Genomic DNA, 27,962 nt, shown 5'->3' with positions numbered 1-27,962 from the left:
AAATAGTGATATGAGCACAACATATAGTGCTAATTAGCATACATGTACTTACACCTCCCGTAAATTCTAATAAGCACAACACGGGTAAAATACCTACTGCTAATGAGCAATAGATATGGAGTGCTAGTCAAACATTACACAATCATACTACAGAGTCGTACTACAATGACAAGAAAATGGACGAGGTTTTCGAGTTAATATCCATACCTCCAATCCTCATTTTGAATCTCTATAGAGTGTGGCTATGGCAGATATCTTCATGCCATTGTTTGGATTTCTCTACATGTGCTTCCAAGTTGGCACATGTTCTCAAAGTAAACCCCATGGTATGATCACAAGCAAGTGGACACCCCTAGCACAGGTGCACATCTCACGAATTTTTACCAATAAGATTGAGAAAGCATTCGAACACGAGATCGAAAGTTAACAAAATACTCGGACAAAATATTCCTCCACTAGTTTGCTTGTGTCAAAGCTTCACATAAATTACTGCTAAATTTTAAGCACAATGTATTTTGTACACCTAGTCATAACTTCAGTAAAAGATTGCCAATGTAAAACACTTGCAGCGTTGTAGTAATGTCGATGAAGGCCATTGAAAATAGGACAAGTAAACAAGCAATTGTGCTGCCTCCTTATTGCAGCCCTGCTCCTCCCTTGAATGTTAAGCAACTTGCCAGACCCATCGTATCCATATTACATGTACTTAATTCGGGTACAGTAAAGTGCCATTTATGCAAGTTAACAAGGACACATGCATTGAGGGTCCTGTACAACTGGAACTATCAAAGGAAACCCATTGATTACTGCTCTCTCTCTCCAGTCCTTGCACTCCGACGTTCAGCGTATGATTTAGAGCACCATATTCCCTTCGTTTCATCATCATCCCATCATCGAATTTTCTTCACATCATGTCCGGATAAACATGATGCCTTCGCACATTAAAGTATTATATAGACACACAATGATGCCAGATACAACATCAGCCATTGGGCACTAATGGGCTACTACCTTTCATTTCCATGGTGGTCCTCAGAGCAAAATAAAACCTGTCCCAAGTAGAGCATTTGCAGGCAATCAACTTCATCCATACAGGTAATGACAATCTCCTGAAATAAGTGGGCGTAGGTGTGGCATAAGGAGCGGATGGTAGCAAGTTCAGTAAAGCCGCGGTCCTGAGATACGATGGATTATTTGGAGCTACATTGTCTACCTTGTGCTCATAAATTATGCCATTTTCATCAAGCTTGTATTCCGAAGTTCCTTCAAATAGGCCTTGTGCTTCCCATGGAACCCGGGGTATGCCACGCACGGCCCATCTGACAACTATAACACGATCTGATGGTTGCCAAATGCGAAGAACTTCAACCCAAATAGCTTTGAAAAACATCTGCCCATGAAACCTCAAAGCCCAGAATATGAGTTTGTATTTGTCGATACCAATAAACGTGTTTCTAGGGTCGCGGAAAGTTATATCATCCCTGCAAGTGCAGCTACTTCGATAAGCATAGAAACCTATACACAGATTCCAAATTCAAGCACTGAATCTGCAAGAAATGATGCAGGGAAGGTCCATGCTCCTGGGGGTTACCTATAATACATGGAACCTATCACCTGGTCTCATTAGAGTTTTAATTTCAAATATTTTCATATTTATACTTACAAAGGGGTATCATTTAAGGATCTTCAAAAAAAAAAATTACACATTGAAGCGAAGAGAAAAATTGTGTTATAAACATGAAAAATTGACAGATACTGGATTTTTAGGATACCCCTTGAGATAGTAGTTTTACGTAGGGTGAACACCCTGCGGGTCCATGCATCCTCAAACACCAAGATGGGCATCTGCAGCCAGTCCTCTTCCTCTAGGAGGTAGGATCAGCCCTAAGATTTGAAACAACAATACAAGGCCATGGCATCATGCACCGACCAGAACATGAAGGTTATGCTTATCCTGGATTATTCAATACCCTCAATAATACTCTCATTCTTTGCTAACAAATACTTTTCATGCTTCTCAATGCAGATGACCAGTCTTGACATCTAATATATATATACCTAGATTCACCCTTTCTTTAAAGACCGAACACCTAATACCCTTTCTGTTTCGACTGAAGAATCTGGGTTGAGATGGTTAGACGGATGAATTCTACAAAATTATGATCACATCACACACAAGAGTTGCAAAGGTCACACAGTTGGACCAACATGTAAGATATGGGAGAGTAGTGCGCCATCATGATAAACAGCAGAGAGGGGAGTTTCAGATTTTCATTAAAGTCCACATTTAGAAGGGAATTTTGCCTTTGCAAGTGAACCCAATCTCTCTTTTTAGATGCCTTTTTACTTCCATCATACCCCTCAGTATCATTTTGTTTCTGGAGCTTTGCTTGTGCTCTTGTTAGCTTTGGCCTTTGCTCTGGTTTCTGGAGCACGAGAATGGTGCCGAATGGGGTAAATAGCAGCAAGGTGGACCTGTTTGTATCTTCTATACCTCTCCTCAAGTCAGATCCCTGTCACTCAGCTTGAAATGCTACTTCTACTAGGTAGACAGGAGAGGGCTGGGTTTTTGCTGGACCAACAAAAGAGGGGACAGCACTTTCCATAAACCAAGGTCCAGAGAAAGCAGTTTTCAAAAGCCCATGGCCCTTGCCATCGCAGTCGGGGGTCAAGGGGCAGAAGATCGCAGCCCTTCATCGCCTCTGCTTTACTCGTCATAATCCTTGCTGTAAGCATTGGATTATTGACAACTCGGTACTCTTAAGAAACCCCGCTTTTGATATCTGAGGAGCAACCACCAATCAACTAAGCATCAGGAAATCGCTGCCGTGCTGCAACTTAGCCCATGGAATTGTGCTGGGAACTCAGTTCAACACCTGCACTTGTGACACGTCAGCACACGGTATCTATTGTGATGCTGACAAGTCTGCACATGGAATACAATAGTCAACATACTTCCATGCAGAGAGCACCTCACTGCCTCCTATGATTGCCTACGTTCAGTGTGCGCCAGCTCAGCATGCAATCAGTCACCTACATTCAGAGCCTGCCGTTTCACATACTCAATTCTTGGCCCCTCTCCCCCCAACTGTGACGAATGAGAATGGTCCTAAAATGACCATTCCCATAATCTGTGCTCCCAACATAGCTCCCGACTCCCGCCAGTCGCCATGGGTCGCACAGATTATGGGGAATGGTCACTTTAGGACCATTCCTACTTCTTGATTCCAACCTCTGGCCCGCCGGGAGCCATGTTGGGAGCACAGATTATGGGAATGGTCATTTTAGGACCATTCCTACTTCTTGATTCCAACCTCTGGCCCATGCTCCACATCAAACTACAGTATGCACATCTAGAATGCCACATATGACAGTTTACAAACCTGAATTGAACACTGCTATGCACCTAAATGCACTTAATACTGTAAATTCATACCTCTTCTCCTGCTACTGGCGATGCTAAAGGGGCTGAATATGGAAAACACTGGCTGCTGCTGATTTGGGAAGAATGCAGGAACCGCGAGGCTATGGCTGAAAAACGCTGATGCAACAAGTGCAAAAACGCTGGACTGCTGTGGTGAACACGCTGAGGAAGTGTAGGGAAAACGCTGGACTTGCTTCCTCCTGCTTCCTGCCTACAAGTGCTGACCATGGGCTTCCCTTTATAGGTGCCTAGAGATGGGTCGAACAGGCTACAAGGAAGCCCACGGTTTCATTAAATTGCTAAAAGGCACTTATTACTTAAGTGTCCTCATAAGAGGTGATTCATGCGGCACAAAATGCCTACATGCTGAAAATGTTATATTGTGCAAGAGAGGGTATGCAATCTATTGACCGGCATGGACATGCACGTCTTGCTAGAGGCTCACAAAGGTGCCAAGCTCAGTCCTAAGCTACTGGATCATGCTAGACTGTGGGAGAACATGTTCACATAGCGCAAGTGAAGTGCGCACGTGACATTCCCCCTATTAAAGGTGAGGCACAACTGCCGAACTTCTATCTGTACTTCTGATGCTGAATGCTTCTGATGCATGTGGATGCATCAATCGATCAAAATTCCTCCAAACAGGTGGGTACTACGGATGTAGATCTGGTGCGATGCAAACACCTACCATACAAGTTTCTGGGTAGCTTTACTACTGTCACATAATACCAGCCTTCCTGCTGACTCTACCTTGCGAGCAAGTACGACCACTTGAATAATCTTGTCATGAAAACATTGCAGGTGAAGCTGAAAGGTAAGGGTGCTCGGGGGTAATTCCAAGGGTTTCATGTCGACCGAAGTGGATGGATGCTACATGCGAATGCTAATGCAGAAGAGGTTAGGGATCTTGTCTCCAACTCCTTCCACATCCGCACAAGAGGCTAGTAGATCTTGGTACTCAAGATCTGGGTTCTCGTGTATCCGATGTCGATCTTCCTTCAAAGACATGGTAATGAAGATAGGATATGCAAAGTCTGTGATCGGGACTCAAAGATTCTTTCAAGAAAAAAAATTTGGGAGAAGTTTTTTTATTCTGATTGGGTTCTTGGGTTCTTGGTTCTTCTTTAGGTTCTTTCCTTGAGTTTGCAAAGCCGAAACACGCACACAGCTCTGATACCAATGTCAGGTGCAGCGGAAGAGTTTATGGATTTGCTTGGATCTTGTACTCTGCACAGACACAAGGACACTTTACTTCACTTGAAAGAACTGAACTAAGAGAAAGAGAGAGACGAGAGAGAGAAAAGAGACGACACCGAATGTCGGGTCCCATACCCTCAAGGTCCCCCTTGCTATGTTGCCAGAGCAAGTACTTTCTTTATTCTTGCACAGATGCTCATCCAATAACTGAATGTTGAGATGCTGATGCTAATGGATTCTGATGCTACTGATGCTCGGGATTGCTGGTTCTATGTCGAAGTCGATGACGGCGATGACGATGATGTCGACAATGACGGCGACGGGAATACGGACGAATGCCAAACTGCTAGCAAGGTCGATGGTTAGGGGTCTGCAACCACGACAATGCTAGGGGCTGAAATCTGCAACGCTCCAAAGCTGAGATCGCTGGCTGTTCTGTTGCAAAACACTGGCTTCCTTGGGCTGAAACACAGGTTCTACTTTGCTGAAAAACGCTGCTGAGAAGACGGCTGAAACTGGTGGTCTGCTGGCCTGAAAACGTTGGGCTACTGGTACTTCTTCTCCTGCTACTGGTGATGCTAAAGGGGCTGAATATGGAAAACGCTGGCTGCTGCTGATTCAGGGAGAATGCACGAACCGCAAGGCTATGGCTGAAAAACGCTGATGCAACAAGTGCAAAAACGCTGGCCTTGCTTCCTCCTCTACTTCCTGCCTACAAGCGCTGACCATGGGCGTACCTAGAGATGGGTCAAGCAGGCTACAAGGAAGTCCGGTTTCATTAAATTGCTAAAAGGCACTTATTACTTAAGTGTCCTCATAAGACGTGGTTCATGCAGCACAAAATGCCGACATGCTGAAATGCTATACTATGCAAGAGAGGGTATGCAATCTATTGACTGGCCTGGACATGCACGTCTTGCTAGAGGCTCACAAATGTGTCAGGCTCAGTCCTAAGCTACTGAATCATATAGACTATTGGGAGAACATGTCCACGTAGCGCAAGTGAAGTGCGCACGTGATATTCCTCCTATTGAAGGTGAAGCACAACTGCCGAACTTCTACCTGTACTTCTGATGCTAAATGCTTCTAATCCATGTGGATGCATCAACTGATGAAAATTCCTCGCAACTATTACTGTCACAAAATACCATCCTTCCTGCTGACTCTACCTTGCAAGCAAGTACGACCACTCGAATAGTCTTGTCATGAAAACATTGTGGGTGAAGCTAAAAGGAATGGGTGCTCGGAGGTAATTCCAAGGGTTTCATGTCAACGGAAGTGGATGCAGGCTACATGCGAATGCGAATGCAGAAGAGGTTAGGGATCCTGGCTCCAACTCCTTCCATATCTGCATAAGAGGCTAGTAGGTCTTGGTACACAAGATTTGGGTTTTCGTGTATCCGATGTCAATCTTCCTTCAAAGAAATGGCAATGAAGATGGGATCTATTAAGTCCATGGTCCGGACTCAAAGATTCTTTCAAGAAATTTTTTTTTGGGAGAGGTTCTTTGGTTTCTTTGGTTCTGATTGGGTTCTTGATGGTTCTTGGGTTCTTGCTCCTTCTGATTGGGTTCTTTGGTTCTTGGGTTCTTGCTCCTTCTGGGTTCTTCCCTTGAGTTCGCGAAGCCGAAGCACGCACAAAGCTCTGATACCAATGTCAAGAGCAACGGAAGAGTTTATGGATTTGCATGGATCTTGTACTCCGCACAAACACAAGGGACACTTTATTTCACTTGAAAGAACTGAACTAAGAGAAAGAGAGAGACGAGAGAGAGAAAAGAGATGACACCGAATGTCGGGTCCCATACCCTCAAGGGCCCCCTTGCTATGTTGCCAGAGCAAGTACTTTCTTTACTCTTGCACAAATGCTCATCCAATGACTGAATGTTGAGATGCTGATGCTAATGGATTCCGATGCTGCTGATGCTCGGGACTGCTAGTTCTATGTCGAAGTCGATGATGATGATGTCGACAATGATGATGACGGGCATACGGATGAATGCCGAACTGCTAGCGAGGTCGATGGTTAGGGGTCTGCAACCACGACGAGGCTAGGGGCTGAAATCTGCAACGCTCCAAAGCTGAGATCGCTGGCTGTTGTTTCTGCAAAACGCTGGCTTCCTTGGGCTGAAACACAGGTTCTAATTGGCTGAAAAACGCTGCTGAGAAGAGGGCTGAAACCGCTGGTCTGCTGGCCTGCAAACATTGGGCTGCTGGTACCTCTTTTCCTGCTACCAGCGATGCAAAAGGGGCTGAATCTGGAAAACACTGGCTGCTGCTGATTCGGGGAGAATGCAGGAACTGCAAGCTATGGCTGAAAAATGCTGATGCAACAAGTGCAAAAATGCTGGACTGCTGCGGTGAACACGCTGAGGAAGTGTAGGGAAAACGCTGACGATGGGCTGCCCTTTATAGGTACCTAGAGATGGGTCAAGCAGGCTACAAGTAAGCCCACGGTTTCATTAAATTGCTAGAAGTCACTTATTACTTAAGTGTCCTCATAAGAGGTGGTTCACGCGGCACAAAATGCCTACATGCTGAAAATGCTATACTGCGCAAGAGAGGGTATGCAATATATTGACCGGCCTAGACATGCACGTCTTGCTAGAGGCTAACAAAGGTGCCAGGCTCGGTCCTAAGCTATTGGATCATGCTAGACTATGGCAAAAGATGTCCACGTGGCGCTAGTGAAGTGCACACATGACGTGTGATAGACCCAAGCCTGTTAGCTCTTGAGTCAAGACACTGGCGATTATGGATGTGAAAGAGACGTCCCCTGGTGCCAGTGCAGTGGGACCCAAGGGAGTGGTTTTGACAGGACTCTTTTACTCTATCCGATTACCCAGTGACTCCTTTCTTCTAGTACACAGTATGACTGGGACGTCACATACTGATAGCGCAGAGAGACATTATTCGTCCTACAACGGACCATTGGCAAGAGGAGGGTCTCACGACTGAGTTCTTGATAGATTTTTAGGGGCGCCCGTGGGACAGCAAAACATTCAAGGAGAGTCACTATGTTGCAATGGTTGGTTGCCCATCGGCTACTACAATTGGGAGTTGGTTACTGCACAACGATCACTCTACGGCATGCACCACATGTGACCATTCACTTGAGACACAGCACCACTATTTTTGGGACTTCCCCATCGCACAACAGGTTTGGCTTCAAATTCATCTACAAATCCCTGTAGTTTTGATAGCTAGCCAATACACTTGGGGTGTTGCAGCTTGGTCAACCCCCACGGACCCAGCACTTCGTTTTGAGATGGCTTTAGTCAGAAGGATGATTGTGATTCACAAGGGCTGGCCCAAACTCCAACCTCCCACAGAGCTTGTACCTTAGGAGTGGAGTCTAGATAGAAGAAGAAGAAGAAGAGAAGTTTAACGTCATAGGAAACTATCCCAAGAGACCTTAAAAATCTATCCGACAAGGAGAGTCTAGATAGAGAGAGTTGTCCGGAGCTCACTAGAAACCTGACACTTTGGTTCATTTGGAGAGCCCGATGCTTTCGCATCTATGAGGCTCGACCCCTCCCACTGGCAGAGACAATATAAGACATCTAGCTAGAGCTAATTCATACACTCAAGGGACAGTTTGAGAGGCTTCAAGGCAGCTCCGACCGCATGGGGGAGATCTTGATATAGCCATCATTGTACATATCTAGTTTTTTCATTGGGAAAGTCTCCCCACCTCTTGATATAGCCCTCTCTAGTAGGGTCAGTTGTTATCACAAAGTGATGACGTGGCATGACTTAAAGGACAGACTCCGGACAGAGAGTGGTCACAGCCCAACTGAAAGATGCAAAAGAAATGTTACCAACTTGCAAAGCCTAGCCGAGAGGCTTCAAATTAAAGACCAAAGACTTTTTAAGTTGTTCCAACTTATGGGACTCTGTCCGACAGGGCCTAAGGAGACACGAGAAATAAAATAAAGCTAGGACCCCAAAATCGCATGGAGATGATGACGTGGCAATGTTGTACGGACGTTCTGCGATTCACGCTGACTACTGACGTGGCAGACGTATGGATTTCTGTGATTTGCATTGGCTGCCCTAGCGCTAGCTTTAGGGACCCATATGCTTTTAGCCTTGAAGCTTTTCATGTATACTGGTTATGGAAGGCCCAGTGTCTATAATAAAGTGACAGGGCCTTAGTTTAAGGCAAATACCCTCGAACATTGTATCTTGTGAAGCATTAATAATAAAAAATACCGAAAAGGGCGCTTGTCTTTGGGGCCAATCTCTCTAGGTGCGGAACTTCGCCATGCTGTGTCGGCTCTCTCTCAATTTTGTTTAGCTCTCGTGTGTTGTGGCAAATTCTTGACTTGGAGTGTCCAAGTCTATTACAGTAGTATCAGAGCTCAGTCGATTCTTCTTCTACGAAGGATCCGATCTCTTTACTCACAGCACACATGGATTCAGTTGACGAATCGTGCCAGGAGGAAACTATGGCACCGGACCATTCCAGCTCCGGAGAAAATAATGAAGATTCCAATGGACATTGCCCATCTTCGGAATATTTGGAATAGTATGAGTTGTCTGCACCTACTAAGTACAAAAGGATGGAGATTCAACAGCAACAGCAGGTTGATGCTTGTGCCCAGCAGATGCTTCAATACTCCAAGGATCCGCTTATGCAAAATTATTGGCCAAGCACCCGCTTATGCAAAATATGCAAAATTATTGGCCAAGCACCCGCTTGATGAGATGCATTCCACATGGCGCTCCGCATCAGATCACCTCTGAAGTCAGTGTTGATCAAGGCGATTACACCTAGGACTCCTGCTCTGAAAATGTACTCAGAGAATGAACGAAGTAGTAGAACGGCGAGTCAATAGACTCAAGAAGACCAAGAAGTCGCCAGGAAAGCAGAGTCAAAGAGAAGACTCTCCAGGCTACTTGGGTCAGAGATCCACTTTTGAAAATTCCAAGAAGACAAAGAAACGAGTGAGATTCGAGGACGTTTCCAGTTTGTCCTCATCTTCTTTTGACGGTTCTTTGACCTCCGAGTCGAGTGACGAGGGAAGAAAGAGCAAGAAGAGGAGAAAGATTTAGAGACACAACAGAGTCAAGAAGGCGGCAATGAAGAGTCGACCCCATAGAAGATCTCGGAAGTATTTTGACAATTCAGATGAGGATTCTTCTTTCTCAGATAACTCAGATTCTAATGAGCCGATGTTTACAAAGAGGAAGCACTTTTACAGATCCAACCAATATGATTTTCTTGAGGACAGGAAGAAAAAACCCAAGGATTTTGAAGAGGGCGGACAAACAATGAACTTTGATACTTTTTCCTTGTTTTAAGGATACTCACAAGGCCCTCGCTTTTAGTTCACGAATTTGACATTGCGTACTCTGGAGGACGATATTCAGAGCATTCCAAAGTCCGGAGGGCGGTATCCTACCTCAAGGGGAATACAGACTTGGTGGTCTACCCTGCTTCTATAGAGGGAGGCACCAACAAAGTGGCTTCAGCTCAAGAGAGTCTTTACTTCCTCATGGCTCACTCAAGAATATGAATGTAATGTGATTACAGCTTGGAATCATCTAATGATGACCAAGGAAGACACTTTAGATACTTACTGTTAGAGATGATTTTGGGACACTTTCTTACCGGCCTCTTCTTTTAAGAAAATTTCGTTCAAGCAGAGCGATTTTGTTGTGGTCTACTTAGAGAGATACGTGATTATTGTCTGTTGCATAAGCCTGAGTCCATGCAACAACTGATGGGGCACGCAAAGCAAGGGTTTGCAATGCACAGGGACACTCTTACGTACCCTACAGATAGATTAGTCATAGTTCGGACCGGAGAGGATACGAAAAACAGTAATATAAGGGAGGGAAAGCAACAGAAGAAGAGACCTTCAAGCCCTCGCCTATTGGCAATGCAACGAACTGAATATTTCAAGGAGGGTAAATGTTACAGTTGTGGGGAACACGGCTATGTGTTAGCCAAGTGCCCTAACAAGGCACCAAAAGAACAGCCAGAGGACAAGCCAGAGAGTTCTAAAGCACCAGAGGAGCCAGCAAAGAAAGGAAAGACAAAGGCGGGACTGGTAGCAGATTTTGTGGGGACCGACCTTGAGCAAATGGATGAAAGTATAAAGCTCTGCAGAGTGTGGGGCAAAGTACGAGACCAAGAAGCCCTCATCTTCTTCAATGGAGGAGCCAAGCATAGTCACAGGGGATGCCCATTTTTGGGCTTTCCATCCCCACTTGCCGTCCTGCCCTCTTTTTTACACTAAAAATCCATCTGAGCCCCGTCCCCACTCCTTGGGACGCGTCCCTTGAGACTATGGAGCCAAGGCCAACTTCATTTTGACTGGATTAACGGCTCAACTTGGAATTACGCCAGATGAAATGAGACCACCGACTGAGGCAGTTCTAGCGACACCCAGGACGGGATGTTGCCATTACACTTGTCATAGGCAAAACTTCGGTTGCATTGCCAGGGGTATCTGAGGCATGAGGACTTTTACATCATGCTTTTGGAGGGGTGTGACTGCCTTTTGGGAGTCCATTGGTTCCACAAGAACAATGTGGTGGTCGGGCGAGAAAAGCAACTTTGAAGAACGAAAGGGTAGAGAGATAGTACTTGATGTAAAATTGAAGGGCGAGTCAATTTCCACTTGTATCGGCTTCTTCTTACATGAGATAGATGACAAGAAAATGTCAAATTTAACCAAACCTGAGAAGGAACGACAAGAATTTTTGCAAGCTCAAGGTGACTTTCTCTGAAGGCTTACTAGGAGAGCTACCTCCTCAGCATCCTGGAGATCACACTATTAATTTGATTCCGGGCAATACGTCACCGAACCGGCCACCTTACAGAGTAAGCAAAGCCCAAAATGAAGAAATTATAAACCAAGCGAGAGAAAGGATTAATTCAACTCAGTACATCACCTTACTATTCGCCAGTTTGTTGGTTTAAAGAAAGATGGATCTTGAAGAACGTTCATTGACTACAGGGATCTCAATAAAATCACCATCAAGAACAGGTTCCCAATACCCAGGGTCGATGATATACTGGACAAGTTACAAGGTTCTACTTGTTTCAATAGAATCGACCTAAAAAGTGGCTATCATCAAATCGGGATTTCTCCAGGAGATGTATACAAGACCCCGTTTAGGATGTCCTTTGGATTGTACGAGAATTTGGTTCTCACAAATACTCCTGCAACGTTCAACAGGATAATGGACATAATTTTTTGAGAGTATAGGTCATTTGTGGGTACCCTTTTTGACAATTTCATCGTATTCTCCAAGAATGAGGCAAAACATCGACACCACCTGTCACAAGTTTTCCAGGAACTACGGCAACATCGGTTGGTGGTGAATGGGAAGAAGAGTGAGTTTCTCTTACCAAAGATCCACTTTTTGGGACACATTGTCTGTGGAGGGTGTGAAAATGGATTCGGCCAAGGTTGAGACCATCAAAGATTGTATGTACCTTCATAAATTCAAAATAGTCTAAACTCAAGAATCAAAGATTGGCAAGATTTGAAGAAAGTTCATGAGGTTCGAAGCTTTTTGGGGTTGTGCTCTTACTATCGGCGATTCATTCAAAAATTTGCGGAGATTGCTTCTCCTATACATGCTTTGACCCAGAAAGGGGTTTCTTTCACATGGGGACCATCTGAGATTGCAACCTTCAAGACTCTCAAGAAGAAGTTGACGACTGGCCCTGTGTTGGTTTTGCCAGACTTGCAAAAGCCATTCGAGGTATATTGTGATGCCTGTGGGTGTAGTTTGGGAGCGGTCTTAATGCAGGAATGCCATGTTGTTGTAGCTTATGAGAGCCGAATGTTTTCAAGACCAGAACGGGTTGCACACGTCTATGAGAAGGCGCTTCTCGTAGTTATCCATGCTCTTACTTAGTGGCGACACTTTCTACTTGGAGCCGACTTTAAAGTGTTCACTGAACATCAAAGTTTACGCTATTTCTTGTCTCAGAAACAACATTTAGACAGCAGATGTTTTGGGCAAACGTTTTGTCACAATTTCACTCTCAGATTGTGCATGTTTACGGAGAGAAGAATGTGGTGATGGATGCACTATCTTGTAAGCCTTTGGTTTTGGCTATTTCGGCCGTTCATCACTACAGGCTACAGCTTCAAGGATATGGTAGATCAGTACGCCACAAATCCAGATTTTGCAAACATCTTGGACCGACTATACAGTAGGGAAGTGGTTGTAGGCTATTCCCTCAAGGAAGGCTATTGCGGAAAAACTTGTGTGTTACACAAGCGTTACGGAATACGGTTTTGACAGAGTACCATTGTCCACCTTTTTCGGGCAATCGCAGCATAGACACCACCTTGAAGGTGTGGAGGGATTCTTCTATTGGCCGAGGCTCAAAAAAGACATGGATGAGTTTGTTTGTAGTTGTTTGATATGCCAGAAGGTCAAGTTCAACAGGCATAAGACACCAGGTCTTTTGCAACCTTTACTTACCTAAACGTAGCCGACCTTAAAGAAGTAATGCAATGGATTTCATTTTTTATCTTTCCAAGACTGAGGGTGGTCACGATGGCATCTGGACAATCAACGACAGATTTAGCAAGCACGCTCGTTTTGTTCCAGACGGTTAAGACACATCATTTGGCTAAATTGTTTCTCACAGATATTTCAACTACAGGCCATGCCTCAGTCTATAATTTCAGATAGGGATCCCCGTTTACCAGTTTGTTTTGGAGGGCAATCTGGGAGAATATTGGTACTCGGTTACAATTCTCGTCCTCTTTCCACCCACACAGATGGACAATCGGAGATTGCAAATGCAGTGGTTCTAGACCTGTTGAAGTCTTATATCTCTGATCAGAAGGCTCAGTGGGAGAAGTATTTGTCCTTGGTGGAGTTTGCCTACAACAACACAGTACATACGTCTACGGGGAATGCGCCATTTGAGATCATCGAGGGTGCGAAGAAGGTTCCACCTATTCTAAGCACCAAGGATAAGATTTTTGAAGCATTCAGTATGTTCAGGATCTGGAGACTGCTTTTGCAAAGGTGTGCGAGGCTCAAGTCTTGAGAAGTCTCAAGCAAGGCATAAGAAGGCAATGGACAAGCATCGACGTAACTTGCAGTTGAAGGAAGATGATTGGGTGTTGTACGATTTGAGAAGGCATGCCTTGCCACAAGACGGGCACCACGTGCCAATAGAAAAGAACAGACTGAGCAAGCCTTTTAGCACTTCAATAACAACTGAACTGAAAGAGAGAGACGACACGCGACACGGAGTGGCGGAATTCCGCCCCGAAGAGTATTGGCCCCAAACCTTGGCGCCCCTTTTGGTATTTCTTTATATTGCATCAACTCAGTACAAGCAGGTACTCCAGACTCTACACCTTCTCCAAGAAGCATGCCAGAGAATAAGCCCTAACCTCATCTTTAAAGGCCCTAGGCCCCAACAGCAGTTTACAGTAAAAAGCCTTCAAACTTAAAAGCATCTTAGTCCAAAAGCAAAGCCAAAAAGCTGCCAGCGTAAATCACGAAAATTCGTACAGCCTGCCACGTCATCAACCAGCGCAAACGCGGAAATCCGTACAGCATGCCACGTCTTCATGTCAACGCAATTTTTGAAAATCTGCCACGTCATTAGTTTGTGTGTGTGTGTGTGCGCGCGCGCGTAGGTCCTGCTCTATTTTAATCCTTTGTCACTTGGGGCCCCATCGAACAGGGCCCCCATAAGTTGGTAGGACTTTTTCTTCTGTTACTTGTTCTTCTTAGGGTTTAGGCTCCTCGGCCCACATCTGCAAGTTGGCTCCATTCTTTAGGCTTTGACACATCGGCAGTTTGTTACACGCCTACGGAAATGAAAGGGTAAGGAGCGACTTTTTCCAAAGTTGAGTATGTGATACTATGGCCTTTTTCCAAATTCAACAAAAGATTAATGACGTATCGTCCAGACTGAAGTTACCAGACACTTGGAAGATTCACAATGCATTTCATGTGAGTCTGTTGAGACCTATCAAGGTGAGGTGCCAGTGGACAGGGAGCCAAAGGAGCAACCTGAAGTGGAAGAGAGAAGATATTCTCATTCTAGAACAAATACTAGCTCACAAGGAAAGGAGAATGAAAGGTAAGTTGATAGACCCGTATTTAGTCAAGTTTAAAAACAATCCGACATTTGATGCGAAATGGATGGAGAGGGAGGATCTATCAGATATCCTCAGATTTTAGAGATTTACTTTGAGACTTTTGGTCTAGCTTCGACTATTTCAAAGTTACCGATAATCAACGGGTTAAATCTGGTGCAGAATGAAAATAAAGCTAGGACCCCAACTTGCGTGGAGATGATGACATGACAATGTTGTATGAACGTTTTGCGATACGCGCTGACTGTTGACATGGCAAGCGTATGGATTTCCGCAATTTGCATTGGCTGCCCTAGCGCCAGCTTTTGGGACCCAAATGCTTTTACACTCTAAGCTTTTCATGTATACTGCTTTTGGAAGGCCCAAGGCCTATAAATAAAGTGTAAGGGCCTCAATTTCAAGCAGATACGCTTCGGAGCATTGCTAAAACAAGGACTGTCACGTGCATATCTAAGACTATGTGCATGTGGACAAGCTACTTCATGACAAGGGTTCAATTCAGCTTAGGAAGTGTTCTGGCACCTTTGTGAGTCTATTCACAGGCCAGGTATGTCCAGGCACTTAAGAGTAGTTGCATTTCCTCTGGTTGCACACAGCATGATCATCAGATTACCATCAGAACCCATCAGGAGCATTTTTACAGTGCACAGACCTATTTTCCCTATTTTAGCCATTTTTCACTTATTATTAATAAGTGACTTTCTTGTTAGCGTTTTCAGATTTCAACCATCTCATCGCCGTCCTCATCGTCGTCGACATCGTCGGCAAGTCCATTGCATTGTAGAGATTTGTGCAATCAATAGTAGACCGCTCTCGCCATAGAGAGTGGGGCCTTTGGAGGAGGGTTTGACAACATTCTGGTGTTGTATTCTTCTCTCTCTATCTCTCAGTCTCAGTACCTTCATGCACAATGTTTACCCACTTTGTTTGTGATCATTTACACTCTCTCATTAAAGGAACAGAAGGCTCTCCCTTCCGTAAGTAAAAGGAACCCTTGAGCACAGTTCGGAGCACTCATCTTGAGAAAAGTTCAACATTCACTTCCGCTACACCTTACATTGGTATCAGAGCTTTGGCAATGTTCTGTATCACTCAAGGAAAGAACCACAATAATATTTCTTGCTTGTTGCGGTCGCACGTAACCCAAGTTCACTTGGGCGTGTCAATTCCTAATCGTGTTTTTGAAGAGTGACAGAAAATCCAAGAAAGAAGGGCTTTTTGTCCAGCCTCCCCTTGTTTCTCTTTTTACTCATTGAGAGTGGAGCGTGCACTTAGTGGCCGGCCAATCGACCTGAGGTGGGAAAAAGAAACCTTGGTGTGAGCGCAAGGCCGTCGAGGGGTGTGCCCGCGGGAAAGAGAAGAGCTCGGGTAAGAGAAGATCCTTCTCTAACAGAGATTGCAAGCTAGAGAAGAACGTCACGAACCTGAAGAACTAAAGACCCTCAAGAACTCAAGAACCCAAGAACCACAAGAACCCAAGTTCCTCATGAACTCAAGAACTCAAGACTTCAGTGTATGGTCATCACCCAAAGCGGAATGGATACTTCGCATAGAGGTGATGAGCATGGAGGTGGAGAAGAAGAATTTCCCCCACCAGGAGGTTTTCCCGGCCCTTCCCCTTCCCCATCTACGCCAAGGATTGCACCAAATCCTATGGAGGCTTTGGTCAAGCCGATGATGGACATGATGATACAACAAGGAGTGCAACGCACCACCTTGGAGCGCGAGCGCGAAGAAAGAAAGGCAGAATTTGATTGTGAACGCGAGGAAAGAATGGCAGCCTCCTTCGAGCGTGAGCGCGAGCAAGAACGCTTGGCGGCCGAAGAAAGAAAAGCAGAATTGGATCGCGAGCACAAAGAAAGAAAAGCAGAATTGGATCGCGAGCGCAAAGAAAGAAAGGCTGACTTCGAGCGTGTGCGCGAGCAAGCGCGCTTGGCGGCCGAAGACAGAAGGGTAGCCTTGGAGCACCTTACATCGGTATCAGAGTTTTGGCAGTGTTCTATATCACCCAAGGAAAGAACCACAATATTTCTGCTTGTCACGGTCGCACGTAACCAAAGTCCACTTGGGCGTGTCGATTCCTAATTGTGTTTTTGAAGAGTGATAGGAAACCCAAGAAAGAAGGGCTTGTCCAGCCTCCCCTTGTTTCTCTTTTCACTCATTGAGAACGGATCGTGCACTTAGCGGCCGGCCAATCGACGTGAGGTGGGAGAAAGCAACCTTGGTGTGAGCGCAAGGCCGCCGAGGGGTGCGCCCGCGGGCAAAAGAAGAGCTCGGGTAAGAGAAGATCCTTCTCTAACAGAGATTGCAAGCTAAAGAAGAAACTAAAGAACCCGAAGAACTAAAGACCCTCAAGAACTCAAGAACCCAAGAACCACAAGAACCCAAGTTCCTCATGAACTCAAGAACTCAAGACTTCAGTGTCATCACCCGAAGCGGAATGGATACTTCGCATGGAGGTGATGAGCATGGAGGTGGCGAAGAAGAATTTCCCCCACCAGGAGGTTTTTCCGACCCTCCCCCTTCCCCATCTACGCCAAGGATTGCACCAAATCCTATGGAGGCTAGACGATGATGGACATGATGATACAACAAGAAGTGCAACGCACCACCTTGGAGCGCGAGCGCGAAGAAAGAAAGGCAGAATTTGATCATGAACGCGAGAAAAGAATGGCAGCCTCCTTCGAGCGTGAGCGCGAGCAAGAACGCTTGGCGGCCGAAGAAAGAAAAGCAGAATTGGATCGCGAGCACGAAGAAAGAAAAGCAAAATTGGATCGCGAGCGCAAAGAAAGAAAGGCCGACTTGGAGCGTGAGCGTGAGCGCGAGCAAGCGCGCTTGCGGCCGAAGACAGAAGGGTAGCCTTGGAGCGCGAGCAAGCGCGCTTGGCGACCGAAGATAGACGAGCGGCCTTGGAGTTAGAGCGTGAGGCGTAGAGAGACAAACGCATTCAAGAGTTGGTCCTACAGATACTCACCTCGAAACCTGAGCCGGCCAAAGATGTTGGTGGTTCATCAAGTGGCACAAGCCGAGATTTGGAGTCCAACAACCCCGTCAAAGAGAAGATCACCTTCAGTAAGTATGATGGTAAGATGGATGCTAGTGTTATTCATTCTTGGTTGCATCAATTTAATGCTTATTTTGCGACAACTAAGAAGACAAGGAATAGAAAGGTTTTAATGGCAACCATGTACCTTGTCGGTGATGCCATTAATTGGTACCATGCATGGCAAGAGGCACAGTTGGCCGCGCACCTAGAGGTAATCGATGAAGACGCGCCCCTTTCCTTCAATTGGGCCGACTTCCAAAACAAGCTCAAGGCGCGGTTTATGCCACCACAGTACCTAGCACGGTTGAAAGACGATTGGCGCGGTCTCAAGAAAAATGGTATGCCAGTTATGTCTTTCTCTAATCGTGTTTTGCAACTCGGCACACAATTACGCAAATCGGATAATGAGTGCAAGGAGGCTTTCATTTTCAGGTTGGACGACTATATCAGGTTTGATGTCGAAGTCCCTCGACCCCATAGATCTTAACAAGGCGGTAGCGATTGCTCTCGCACAGGAGATGAAGCACAATAAGGAAAAGCCGAAGGAGAACAAGACTTCTCAAGGTACCACTCAGACTTCTAAGAACCCTTAGAACGGTAAGAATGGTCAAAAAGGATTAAAAAATCTTCTAACCAATCTTCCTCTAGTCTCTCAGAAAAGAACTCTCCAAATGAACCTAAGGGTAAAGCAAACACAATTGCTAAACCTAAGCTCACTCCATATGAAAAGGCAGAATAAGGAATTTTAGGAGGATACATAACGTCGGAAGAACAAAGCATTTATTCTAAGGAAGGTGTAAGGTGCAGCGGAAGTGAATGTTGAACTTTGCTCAAGATGAGTGCTCCGAACTGTGCTCAAGGTTCCTTTTACTTATGGAAGGGAGAGCCTTCCATTCTTTAATGAGAGAGTGCAATGGACACAAACAAAGTGAATGGACACTGTGCGTGACGGTGCATGAGACTGAGAGATAGAGAAGAGAATACGACACCAGGGATGTTGTAAAACCCTCCTCCAAGGGCCCCACTCTCTATGGCGAAAGCAGTCTACTATTGACTGCACAAATCTCTACAATGCTTGGACTTGCCGACGATGAGGATGATGACGAGACGGGCTGAAACTGAAAATGCTAAGGGCTGAAATCTGCAAATCTTTATCTGCTGAATTCTGACTCTATGTTGGTGACGGTGTCGATGACAACGGTACGACGATGACGCGCTGAAAATGCAGATGCTGAAATCTGCGTTTTCCGGGCTGAATCTGTAAACCTTGCAGAATCTGATCGTGCGGGGAGGATTTGCTGCGGGAAGGTGAGATCTCTGAGGTTCGGGACTTGTTTTGCGATGTCTAAGTGCTGAAAACTGAAAACGCTGGTGCTTGTGTTGGTTCCGTCGCGGTAGATCTGCAAAACGCTGAAATGCCTGGCAGATGCAAAAACGCTAGGGCTGAATGTCTTCCTACGATGGGAATCTGCTAACGTTGGGTTGATCTGTTGTGGTTCTGCCGCAAGGCTGTTGCAATGCAAAAACGATGGCTGATCTGATGCAAAAACGCTAGGCCTTCTGGTGAGAGAAAACGCCAGACTTGTCGTGGAAGGGAGTCTTGCTGAAAAGTTGCTTGATGAACAAACTGTTCCTGCTGCCTCTTCTACCATAGAGTGCTAAGTCTGGTTTACTTTTATATTATCTTAGCAAAATTGCCCTACATAGTTCCCAACAAAAGTCACTTAATAAATAAGTGAAAAATGTCAAAAATAGGAAAAATAGGTTTTAATACACTGAAAAATTCCCCTAATGGATTCTGATGGGAATGTTGATGATTATGCTGTGTGCAACCAGAGGATATGCATCTAATCTGAGTGATTGGTCATGCAGGGTCTGCGAACAGACTCACAAAAGTGCCAGACCACTTCCTATTCTAGACTGACTTGACTGACTAAACCCTAGCCATGCTGTAGCTTGTCCACGGACACATAGGGTTGGATGTGTCACGTGACAGAAGGTCGATATTATCATTGTCACATCAAGGGTCACACAAAAAGAACATGTCCTAAGCTTGACTCTGATGAATCTAAAGAACCCACAGAACCCACATCCTTTGTCAATGCAATAATGAGAACACGAGTGTCATCCAAGTTTCTCATGTCCCATTGATGAGTCTCTCATTAAGTGTTATGGTCCTGTGAAGGATCAGCGTTTTGTCATATTGTTTGACCCAGGAAGTATGCATGATGTGATTAGTGACTCTCTTGTCGAAAGAGCCTGCTTGGAGGTTAGCAAGACATCTCCTTTCGAGGTGCCAGGCTTCACTCCCGGTATAGACTCTCTCATCACGCAAGAGTACCTTGATGTTTTGTTCACTACTCAACAAGCGTCCTTCCGCAGAAAATTTGTAGTCTCTCCTCTTTCAGGATGTGATATGCTTTTAGGCATTCGATGGTTTCGTGAGCATAACCCTCTCATTGATTGGGCAGCTAATACTTTCACTTTCAATGCCAAGAGTGACTCTCCCATTGTATTAGTGGGGAACAAGTTGCTCATTCTTCATCTCTCATTTCTAATGTGCAGGCGAAGATTGAAAAGAATCAGGAGAAGGAGACTCTCTCAGTCTTGTCTTCTCCAAAGCACGATACACATGATTTGCATGATAAAGATGTGATTATTCACAAACATGATGATTTGCATGATAAAGATATGATTGTTCACAAGGATGATGGTACTTTGTCTAGTGAAGCTAACCTCATTGCAGATTCGGTCAATCACAAAGAACCGATCTTGGCTCTGGAGTCGAGGTCCCAAGAACCCCACCGGAAGTATTATGTGTGCGCATGATTAGTCAGCACGCATTGTTCGAGTGTTTCATTCGTGATGGTATCCTGTATTTTAATCACCATCCTTATGTGGTCCCTTTTTATAGGCATGCCATATGGTACGATGAACACGAATCACTCATGAATGAGCACGGATGTATGCGGATTACTCATGAAAAGATGAAATGTTTGCATTCAAGGAATTCACATTCCATGTCTCTTGCTTGGCATGACACAGTATCCGAAAGAGCACAACAAGAATTGAGCATCAAGCATCGGCATTTCCATTGTGATTTGCCACAGTTGATAGATTTAGATCAAAAAGACAAGTTTCGATTACATTGTTTGCGAGTGTTTAATGAACGGTATGGCACTCTGTCAGTATGTTCATCTACATTGCATGCACAGTCTTTAAAGAAGACTAGAATTTTTCCAGTCACTTTACATAAAATGGGTACGTTCATGTGTTGGAAGTGGTTTCAGGAATTTTCATCCTCAGAGATTCTTGAAGAAGGTAGACGCATGACTATAGACGAAGTTGAAGCATTGAAGGAGCCACAGATAACTTTGTCGCTTTCGGCGCGGCCCAAAGAAGCAAGCGTTACAGACCTTTATGAAGTTCAAGCATCGCATGACCCACGCATCAGAGTGGGCCGACAAAGAGTCCTTTCCAGGATTCCAGACGCTGTTGGCGATCTCCCTCGACGCCATACAATTCGGTACCATTACCTCACTTTAAAAAAGTGGGGATGTCACGTGTACATTTAACCCTATGTGCATGTGAACAAGCTACTCCATCACAAGAGTTCAGTTCACCTTAGGAAGTGTTCTGGCACCTTTGTGAGTCTGTTCGCAGGCTGTGCATGTCCAGGCACTTAAGAGTAGTTGCATTTCCTCTGGTTGCACACAGCATGATCATCATATTACCATCAAAACCCATCAGGAGCATTTTTACAGTGCACGGACCTATTTTCCCTATTTTCGCCATTTTTCACTTATTATTAATAAATGACTTTGTTGAGAAACTGGGTAGGGCAATTTGACCAAGCAGTAAGAAAAGCTAGCACTGGCAGAAGAGGTAGCAGGGACCAAGTGTCCAACAATGCACCTTCTCAGCAACTCCCTGATAGACAACCTAGCGTTTTCAGCCACCAAAGACCAACGGTTTTCTTCAGATGCACATCAGCCCCAGCATTTTGCAACTTGCAGATCAACCTGGCGACAACAGAATCAATAGCGTTTTTGCAGCAAATGTCCCATCAGCCCTAGAGTTTTTGGACTTGCAGATCATCGAGCATTTTGCAGATTCCCGACGACAAAACCATCATTAGCTTCAGCGATTTCAGTTTTCAACATATAGACACCGCAGAGCAGCCCCAAACCTCACAGATCTCACCTTCCAGCAACAGATCCTCGCCATGCAGTCAGATCAGCCAGCGTTTGCAGATTCAGCCCGCTATTCGCAGATTTCAGCATCTGCGTTTTCAGCACGTCGTCGTCGTCACATCATTATCATCGCCGTCGTCACCGTCATAGAGTCAAAATTCAGCAAATACAAGATTTCCTTAGCGTTTTCAGATTTCAGCCGTCTTGCCGCCGTCCTCATCGTCGTCGACATCGTCATCGACATCGTCGGCAAGTCCATTGCATTGTAGAGATATGTGCAATCAATAGTAGACCACTATCGCCATAGAGAGTGGGGCCTTCGGAGGAGGGTTTGACAACATTCTGATGTCGTATTCTTCTCTCTCTATCTCTCAGTCTCAGTACCTTCATGCACAGTGTTTACCCACTTTGTTTGTGATCATTTGCACTCTCTCACTAAAGGAACGGAAGGCTCTCCCTTCCGTAAGTAAAAGGCACCCTTGAGCATAGTTCGGAGCACTCATCTTGAGCAAAGTTCAACATTCACTTCTGCTGCACCTTACAAGGACCCTTGGACATTGTACTTTGTGAAGCATTGATAATAAAGAAATACCGAAAGGGGGGCCAATCTTTGGGGCCAATCTCTCTGGACGTAGAACTTCGCCGTGCCATATCATCTCTCTCAGTTTCGTTGAGCTCTTTGAGTTTGCTCTCGAGTGTTGTGGTAGATTCCAGACTTGGAGTATTCGAGTCTGTACGATAGTTTAAAGCCCATTGGGCAGGTTTTTTAACTTATAAAAGTTTTTATTTTTTAGGGAAAAAAAAATCTCTATCAAAACTTTGTTCTTTTCACTTGTGTTGGAAGTAGATATACCCACCAAACTGTTCAATCAATATCCAATACACAACATAAGACCAATAGTCAAAGTGAGAGTAAAGAAACCACCTAGGAGATCTGCAACACGTCCACAAATGGATTGCCCCAAGCATCAGTTGTATCCTTAGGGTCACCCTCTATAGAGATCCAAAACTTAGAATCGAGAGCCTTGAGCAAAGTACAAAAGCAACATTCACTCCCTTCGTGACACCTTGTCAAGCACCACACTTTGTGCTTGAAAATAATCAAGACATCCTATAAAAAGTCAATTCGGATTCTATCCTCTGCGTTGGAGTTTGGAGATTGACAGCCAAAAACTCAATTATGCTTGAGAGGATATGATAAAAATGGATCAAGCTATCAAATTCAAGGAGTGGATTTTAACATACTCAAAGTTGGTAAGTACCTTGGAGACACTTGCCAATTTAGCGAAAGAACCATAGCCACATGGAACGCAAGGAGCACGGGTGGTGGTGGTTTGGGGTGGGGTTTTTTTATGGGGTTTTTATAATTTCTTGTTTTTAGAGGGGGGGGGGGGGGGATTCTCTAATTGTGCTCCCGCAAAAGAACACGTTCCCTTGTGACAAGGAAAACATTTGACTGTTTTGACTCGTTTTGTTGACCTGAACTTAGTGAGAGGGAGAGAGAGAAAGAAAGATCTGTTGTATCCAGTATATGGGTCCCTCATTTTACAATAGAGACTGGCCCCAAATTCCCATACCAAAGAAGAGATTTGGTCTTAGAAAGTCATTGCACAATTCCAAACTGCCATTTTTACATTACCATGGGCTGTTCACTATTATGCTGACCAACCTTCCATATGTTAACCCTCCCATCTCTATAAACAGCCTATTTTCCTTAATGTCATGTGTCGTACAAGTTTGGCATATTTTACTTCATATGCGTCACTCAGACAAGTCTTAAGATCCTCGTCCAAATGAATTCTTTCCCCATGAAGAGCGCTACTCTTGTACAAGAAGGTCCCTTTGTTTTCCCCATGTACGAGAACTTCAACATCAAGACACATGCTTTTCTAAAAATTCTTGCCCACCCTCCATGCAGCTCCAATCGCAAGTTTGACATCTCATTCCCAAGTTTTTCTTTGGGAGTAGTTTTCTCCACCCACCCAGCAACTCATACATGTAATATGTGGGGACGTCTCTTAGCTTCCTCTTCAAGAGTAGCACTCATAACCTCCACCTTATCTGGGACACCCTTATACCGCTCCACAACTTCAATCCATTTTGCATTCTCTTCAACCTCTGTCTTAGTTTGTTGGTGGCCTCTGCAAAACTTTTGATCTCTTTCTTTATGTGTACCTTCAACTGCTGCACTTTAATTTGTCAATCCGACTTGCGGCTGTGGGTTGCCTTTCACCACGTATAGCCATTTTCTCAATGAATACTGCCAATTCCTTTGCAAGTCCTGAAATACAATCCTTTCATTCCTATCAAAGGAGTTGTGGAACAATCTAGAAAGCGAATCATAATTTCAATTGTTCAAAATATGCAACAATGCAAAGGTCTAGTACAAGGATGGAGCAACTTTTGCAAAGAAAATGAAAGATATACACTTCAAGCTCGAGACTTTTACAATGACTGATGTTGGTACAGCTAGAGTGAATCCCAAGAGAGTCTTCCAAGGCCACCACTTACAAATGCCCTGAGCTGCTCTAAGTACGACTCTGGAGGCCCCAAGGAACCCATCAAAGACACAGGTCAATGACAAGATGCACACATCCAACTCCATGATAGTGTAATGGAGCTAGTATTTGCGTACAAGGGTGCAGCCAAGGCTACACACACCAGCACCAGTAATGCAGCAGCTGTGTGATAGAAAAAAGGATTTACCAAACCCATAACTACACTAGCAATTTTCCAATCAGTCTTTCTCGTGCAATGCGACCTCTAAGATTCTCATTTTACTTGGGTTTTCTGCATAGCTTCCGAAAGATCATAAAAATTCAGAATACATACTATTGATTGTCATGCTTAAGACCTAAAGGAAACCGTCCCCCACATAAGTCCGAAGTTAAACATAAGAAGCAAACCTGTAAATGCTGTAATTGAGGTCCTTATAAAAGAGAAAAGGGGTCTCCTCCCTGATGATGCGAATAGCAGAGCCCATGTTGGCGTAAAAGTCATCACGTTCTGAGCTCTCCTGTTCCTGTTGAGAGCGGTGTGAGAAGAAAAATAGGGAGCTGCTGAGCTGAGAAGGGTGGAGGAGGAGGGTATCGTTGGAAGGGTCAGGAAAGAAGATAAGACTGGAGGCAAGCTCATCTGCCTCCTGGCCGTTGGGCGCGATGAGAGGAGGTGTTTGCTGGAGGCGCAGCTTGCACGGCCTGGGCTCGAAATGCCACTTCGGTGCGGATGACACAACGGGGATTCGTATGTTGTGCCGCACGGCCCCTCCATTCAACGTTACCGGTGGTGGGCTGTGAGTCGAGAGTGCAGTGGAAGAGAGATCAGCAGCCATTCTCTTCTTCTTCTTCTTCGCCCTCTCGTCTCTCGCCTTCTAATAATCTAAATAGATTGAGAGTAGTTGATAGGCTATTGCCAAGCCACGTGGATCTCAATACTTGCACCACGTGTGCACGTAAAGAAGCGTCCACGTGGAAATTGCTCCCACATTATCGAGCATCGATATTGCCTACCATTGTTTGAACTTGTCTTCACTTGGACCTTTCACAAGAGATTCTAAGGGAGACTGAAATCATAGGTATGTGTTATATGATCGTTCTCTACAAAGTGGCACGCTCTTGATGCATCCACTTTACCAGCATGATATAAGTGGGTGCTACAATGTGAACTTTGCATTTGTGAGAAGCATTGAATAGTGCTATTCAAGGAGCCACTTGGAGTCACTCCTTCTAAGCTAGTCTTTAACGCCCCTATTACGCCCTTCTGCATATGCTCTCAATTAACCTTCACTTTTGCCCTTGAGTGCATGATCAGCTCTTCGCTCACATAATCAACTTCAGCCCCTTGGTTTTTCCTGGTCGTTGCTCATAGTCTTCTTGTGATCGTTAGCGTCCTACTATCACTTAGTGCCTTGCAAATCTCTTCATAAAGAGAAGTACATTACAACATATCATAACGCCATCCCATCACCATTTACACAACCCTAATCATGTTGGGGTAAGCTCATGCACATGCCCTAGGAGTGAAAACCCATTAGTTTACATGGCATGGTCATAGATTCATGATTTATAGTTGCTCATTGTTATGTCTAAGAGGCGAGCTAGCTTACTTAAACGTAGTTAAAGCATCTCCACGTCCCACCCACTTAGAATTCCCCTAAAGTTGATGGAGTCATAAATTATCCAATCAATCTATCCTATGTCACATATAATGTCACTCTGCGCTTCACAAGTGCCTATATAAGGCATTTAACAGAACCATCAAGAGCTTATCTCCCAACACACTCATGAAGGATAAGTTGAGTTTGTGTTTACTTAGAAAATCCACATTACAACTCAAGAATACAAAGCCAAGATTTGCATTAGGAAGTGAATGGGGTATAGGAGGGCCTCTTTATTTGGCAGTTTAAGGGAATGCTTAAAGCTTAAGCCAAGTTTGACCAAGCCTAAAAGAGAGGGCCAAAAGGCATATGCTGGGATTTTAGAAAATGTCATTTTCATATTTTGTATATGAAAATAGTCTATTTAGTAACCCAAAAGAGAGGTGGGTAAATGAATTTTAAAATATCTTTTTCCCACCCCTTTCCTCTCTCTCTAACATATAAAACACTCTCTCACTCAGATCTCACTAAAGGAAGTCCTGTCAGCAAAGCAGATTTTCCACATTCTCTCACTGTATTGTCTCTCTAAAACGTGAGTGAATTCTCTCTCTGTCTTCTTCCCCCCCCCCCCCCCCCCTTTTTCTCGTCACTTCCCCCTCCCAATCATTGAGGGGACATTCTTTGCTGCCTACTTCTGACAGAAAGTGCAGATCTCCAAAGTTGCAGACCTGCTCTCTCTCCCACTCTTTCCTTTATTCTCTCTCTCTCTCTCTCTCTCTCTCTCTCTCTCTCTCTCTCTCTCTCTCTCTCTCTCTCTCTCTCTCTCTCTGGCAAGGCACCAATGACTTTACATGTAGAAAGCACAATGGTGATAGTGTGATTGACTATATGTTGTTTTCAGAAGCCACTCTGGAATGCATACGAAGCTTTACACTTGGTGAATAAAATCCGGAATCGGATCATAAAATATTGTCATAATAATCAATATCTAATTCTCCTAAATGATTTTCTCATGTTAAACTGATCATTTAATATGGGGAAGTGCCAGGGGAGAAAAAGCTAGAATATTGGTTAAGCTAGCAGACCGGCCAACGGTAGGGATCCAAAGGAGGGAAAATAGGGATCCAAAGGGGGGGCCATCTGCAAAAGAGCCATGTGCAACAATGGGCTAAAAAGACCCTAAGGTTCAGCCCATTAAGAACTCCAAAATGCTAAGGTTCCAAAATGCAAAGGTTGTGTCCAAAGGTCAACCATAGGGGAATTGGATGCTTTGTGTGTGTACAAAAAAGTCTTTACAATCCCTACTTAGGAGGGGGCGAGCCTTGCATGTAGGGGATGAGAGAGAAAGCCACACACACAAGCTCCCTTTACACAAAGGGAATGAGGGACACATGTCAGTTCCCTAGGCCAGATGCCCACAAGGTGTACCCAATTCCTATTGGATGGCCTTGGAGGTGGACCAATGAGAATTAGGCTAGAGTAAATCTAGTTTAATTAATTTAAAAACACTTAATAAAAGAACCAATGAGAATTAAGTCCTCTAGAAGACTATTGGACAGTCTCCCAAGGGGTCCAATGAGCATTCAGCAGCCCAATGGCTTGCCTGATTCCTATTGGCCAGGAGGCAAAGGGGTCCAATGAGAGTTTAGTTGAATTATTAAATTACCTAAAGCTCTCACAAAAGGGGAAAGGGGGACACATTGCAGAAGGCTATCCCTTATGCTGCTTAATTGTCATTGGCTAGCCCTAGGGAGGTCCAATGAGAGGACAGCAAGAGAAAATAGCAAGAGGGCTCGCCCAAGAGAGAAAGGGGGCTGATTTTTGCAAGGCATTATCACACACACACTCACACAATCTCATGTGTGAAGTAAGAAAAAACTATCTCTTCCCAAGCTTTAATGGAGAGT

General features: G+C 44.7%; 1 protein-coding gene across 9 annotated transcripts; it reads right to left on the bottom strand.

Moving 5' to 3' along the window:
- Positions 1-398: 398 nt before the first annotated feature.
- LOC147429838 (uncharacterized) lies at positions 399-25,335 on the bottom strand. 9 transcript variants are annotated; one of them, XR_015185904.1, is made up of 3 exons: positions 24,866-25,332; positions 24,135-24,240; positions 1,344-1,481 (listed from the first exon to the last, which is right to left on the bottom strand). XR_015185904.1 is itself a non-coding variant. In XM_086496050.1 (2 exons), exons 1-2 carry the CDS (start codon positions 25,227-25,229, stop codon positions 983-985), a joined length of 897 nt encoding a protein of 298 aa, XP_086352176.1. In that variant the 5' UTR covers positions 25,230-25,335; the 3' UTR covers positions 399-982. The 9 variants fall into 9 exon arrangements, 6 of the variants coding, with proteins under 6 accessions (XP_086352176.1, XP_086352175.1, XP_086352180.1 ...); XR_015185905.1 differs by lacking the exon at positions 1,344-1,481 and adding an exon at positions 1,499-1,515; XR_015185906.1 differs by lacking the exon at positions 1,344-1,481 and adding an exon at positions 1,576-1,591.
- Between the last annotated feature and the right edge of the window lie 2,627 nt (positions 25,336-27,962).

The sequence above is a fragment of the Adiantum capillus-veneris genome, chromosome 22 (assembly GCF_014529385.1).
Source record: "Adiantum capillus-veneris isolate H3 chromosome 22, ASM1452938v2, whole genome shotgun sequence".
Lineage (NCBI taxonomy): Eukaryota > Viridiplantae > Streptophyta > Polypodiopsida > Polypodiales > Pteridaceae > Adiantum > Adiantum capillus-veneris.
Note: the sequence above shows the minus strand (reverse complement) of the source record. Positions and strands in the feature narration are given on the sequence as shown.

Bases quoted from the DNA above. Each gene is read 5' to 3' on its own strand.
- LOC147429838 (XM_086496049.1), bottom strand. From the start codon at position 25,290: ATGGCTGCTGATCTCTCTTCCACTGCACTCTCGACTCACAGCCCACCA. The intron at 1,482-24,865 runs GTTTGCTTCTTA...CTGCACTTGCAG, and splicing joins CTCAATTACAGCATTTACAG to GGATGATATAACTTTCCGCG.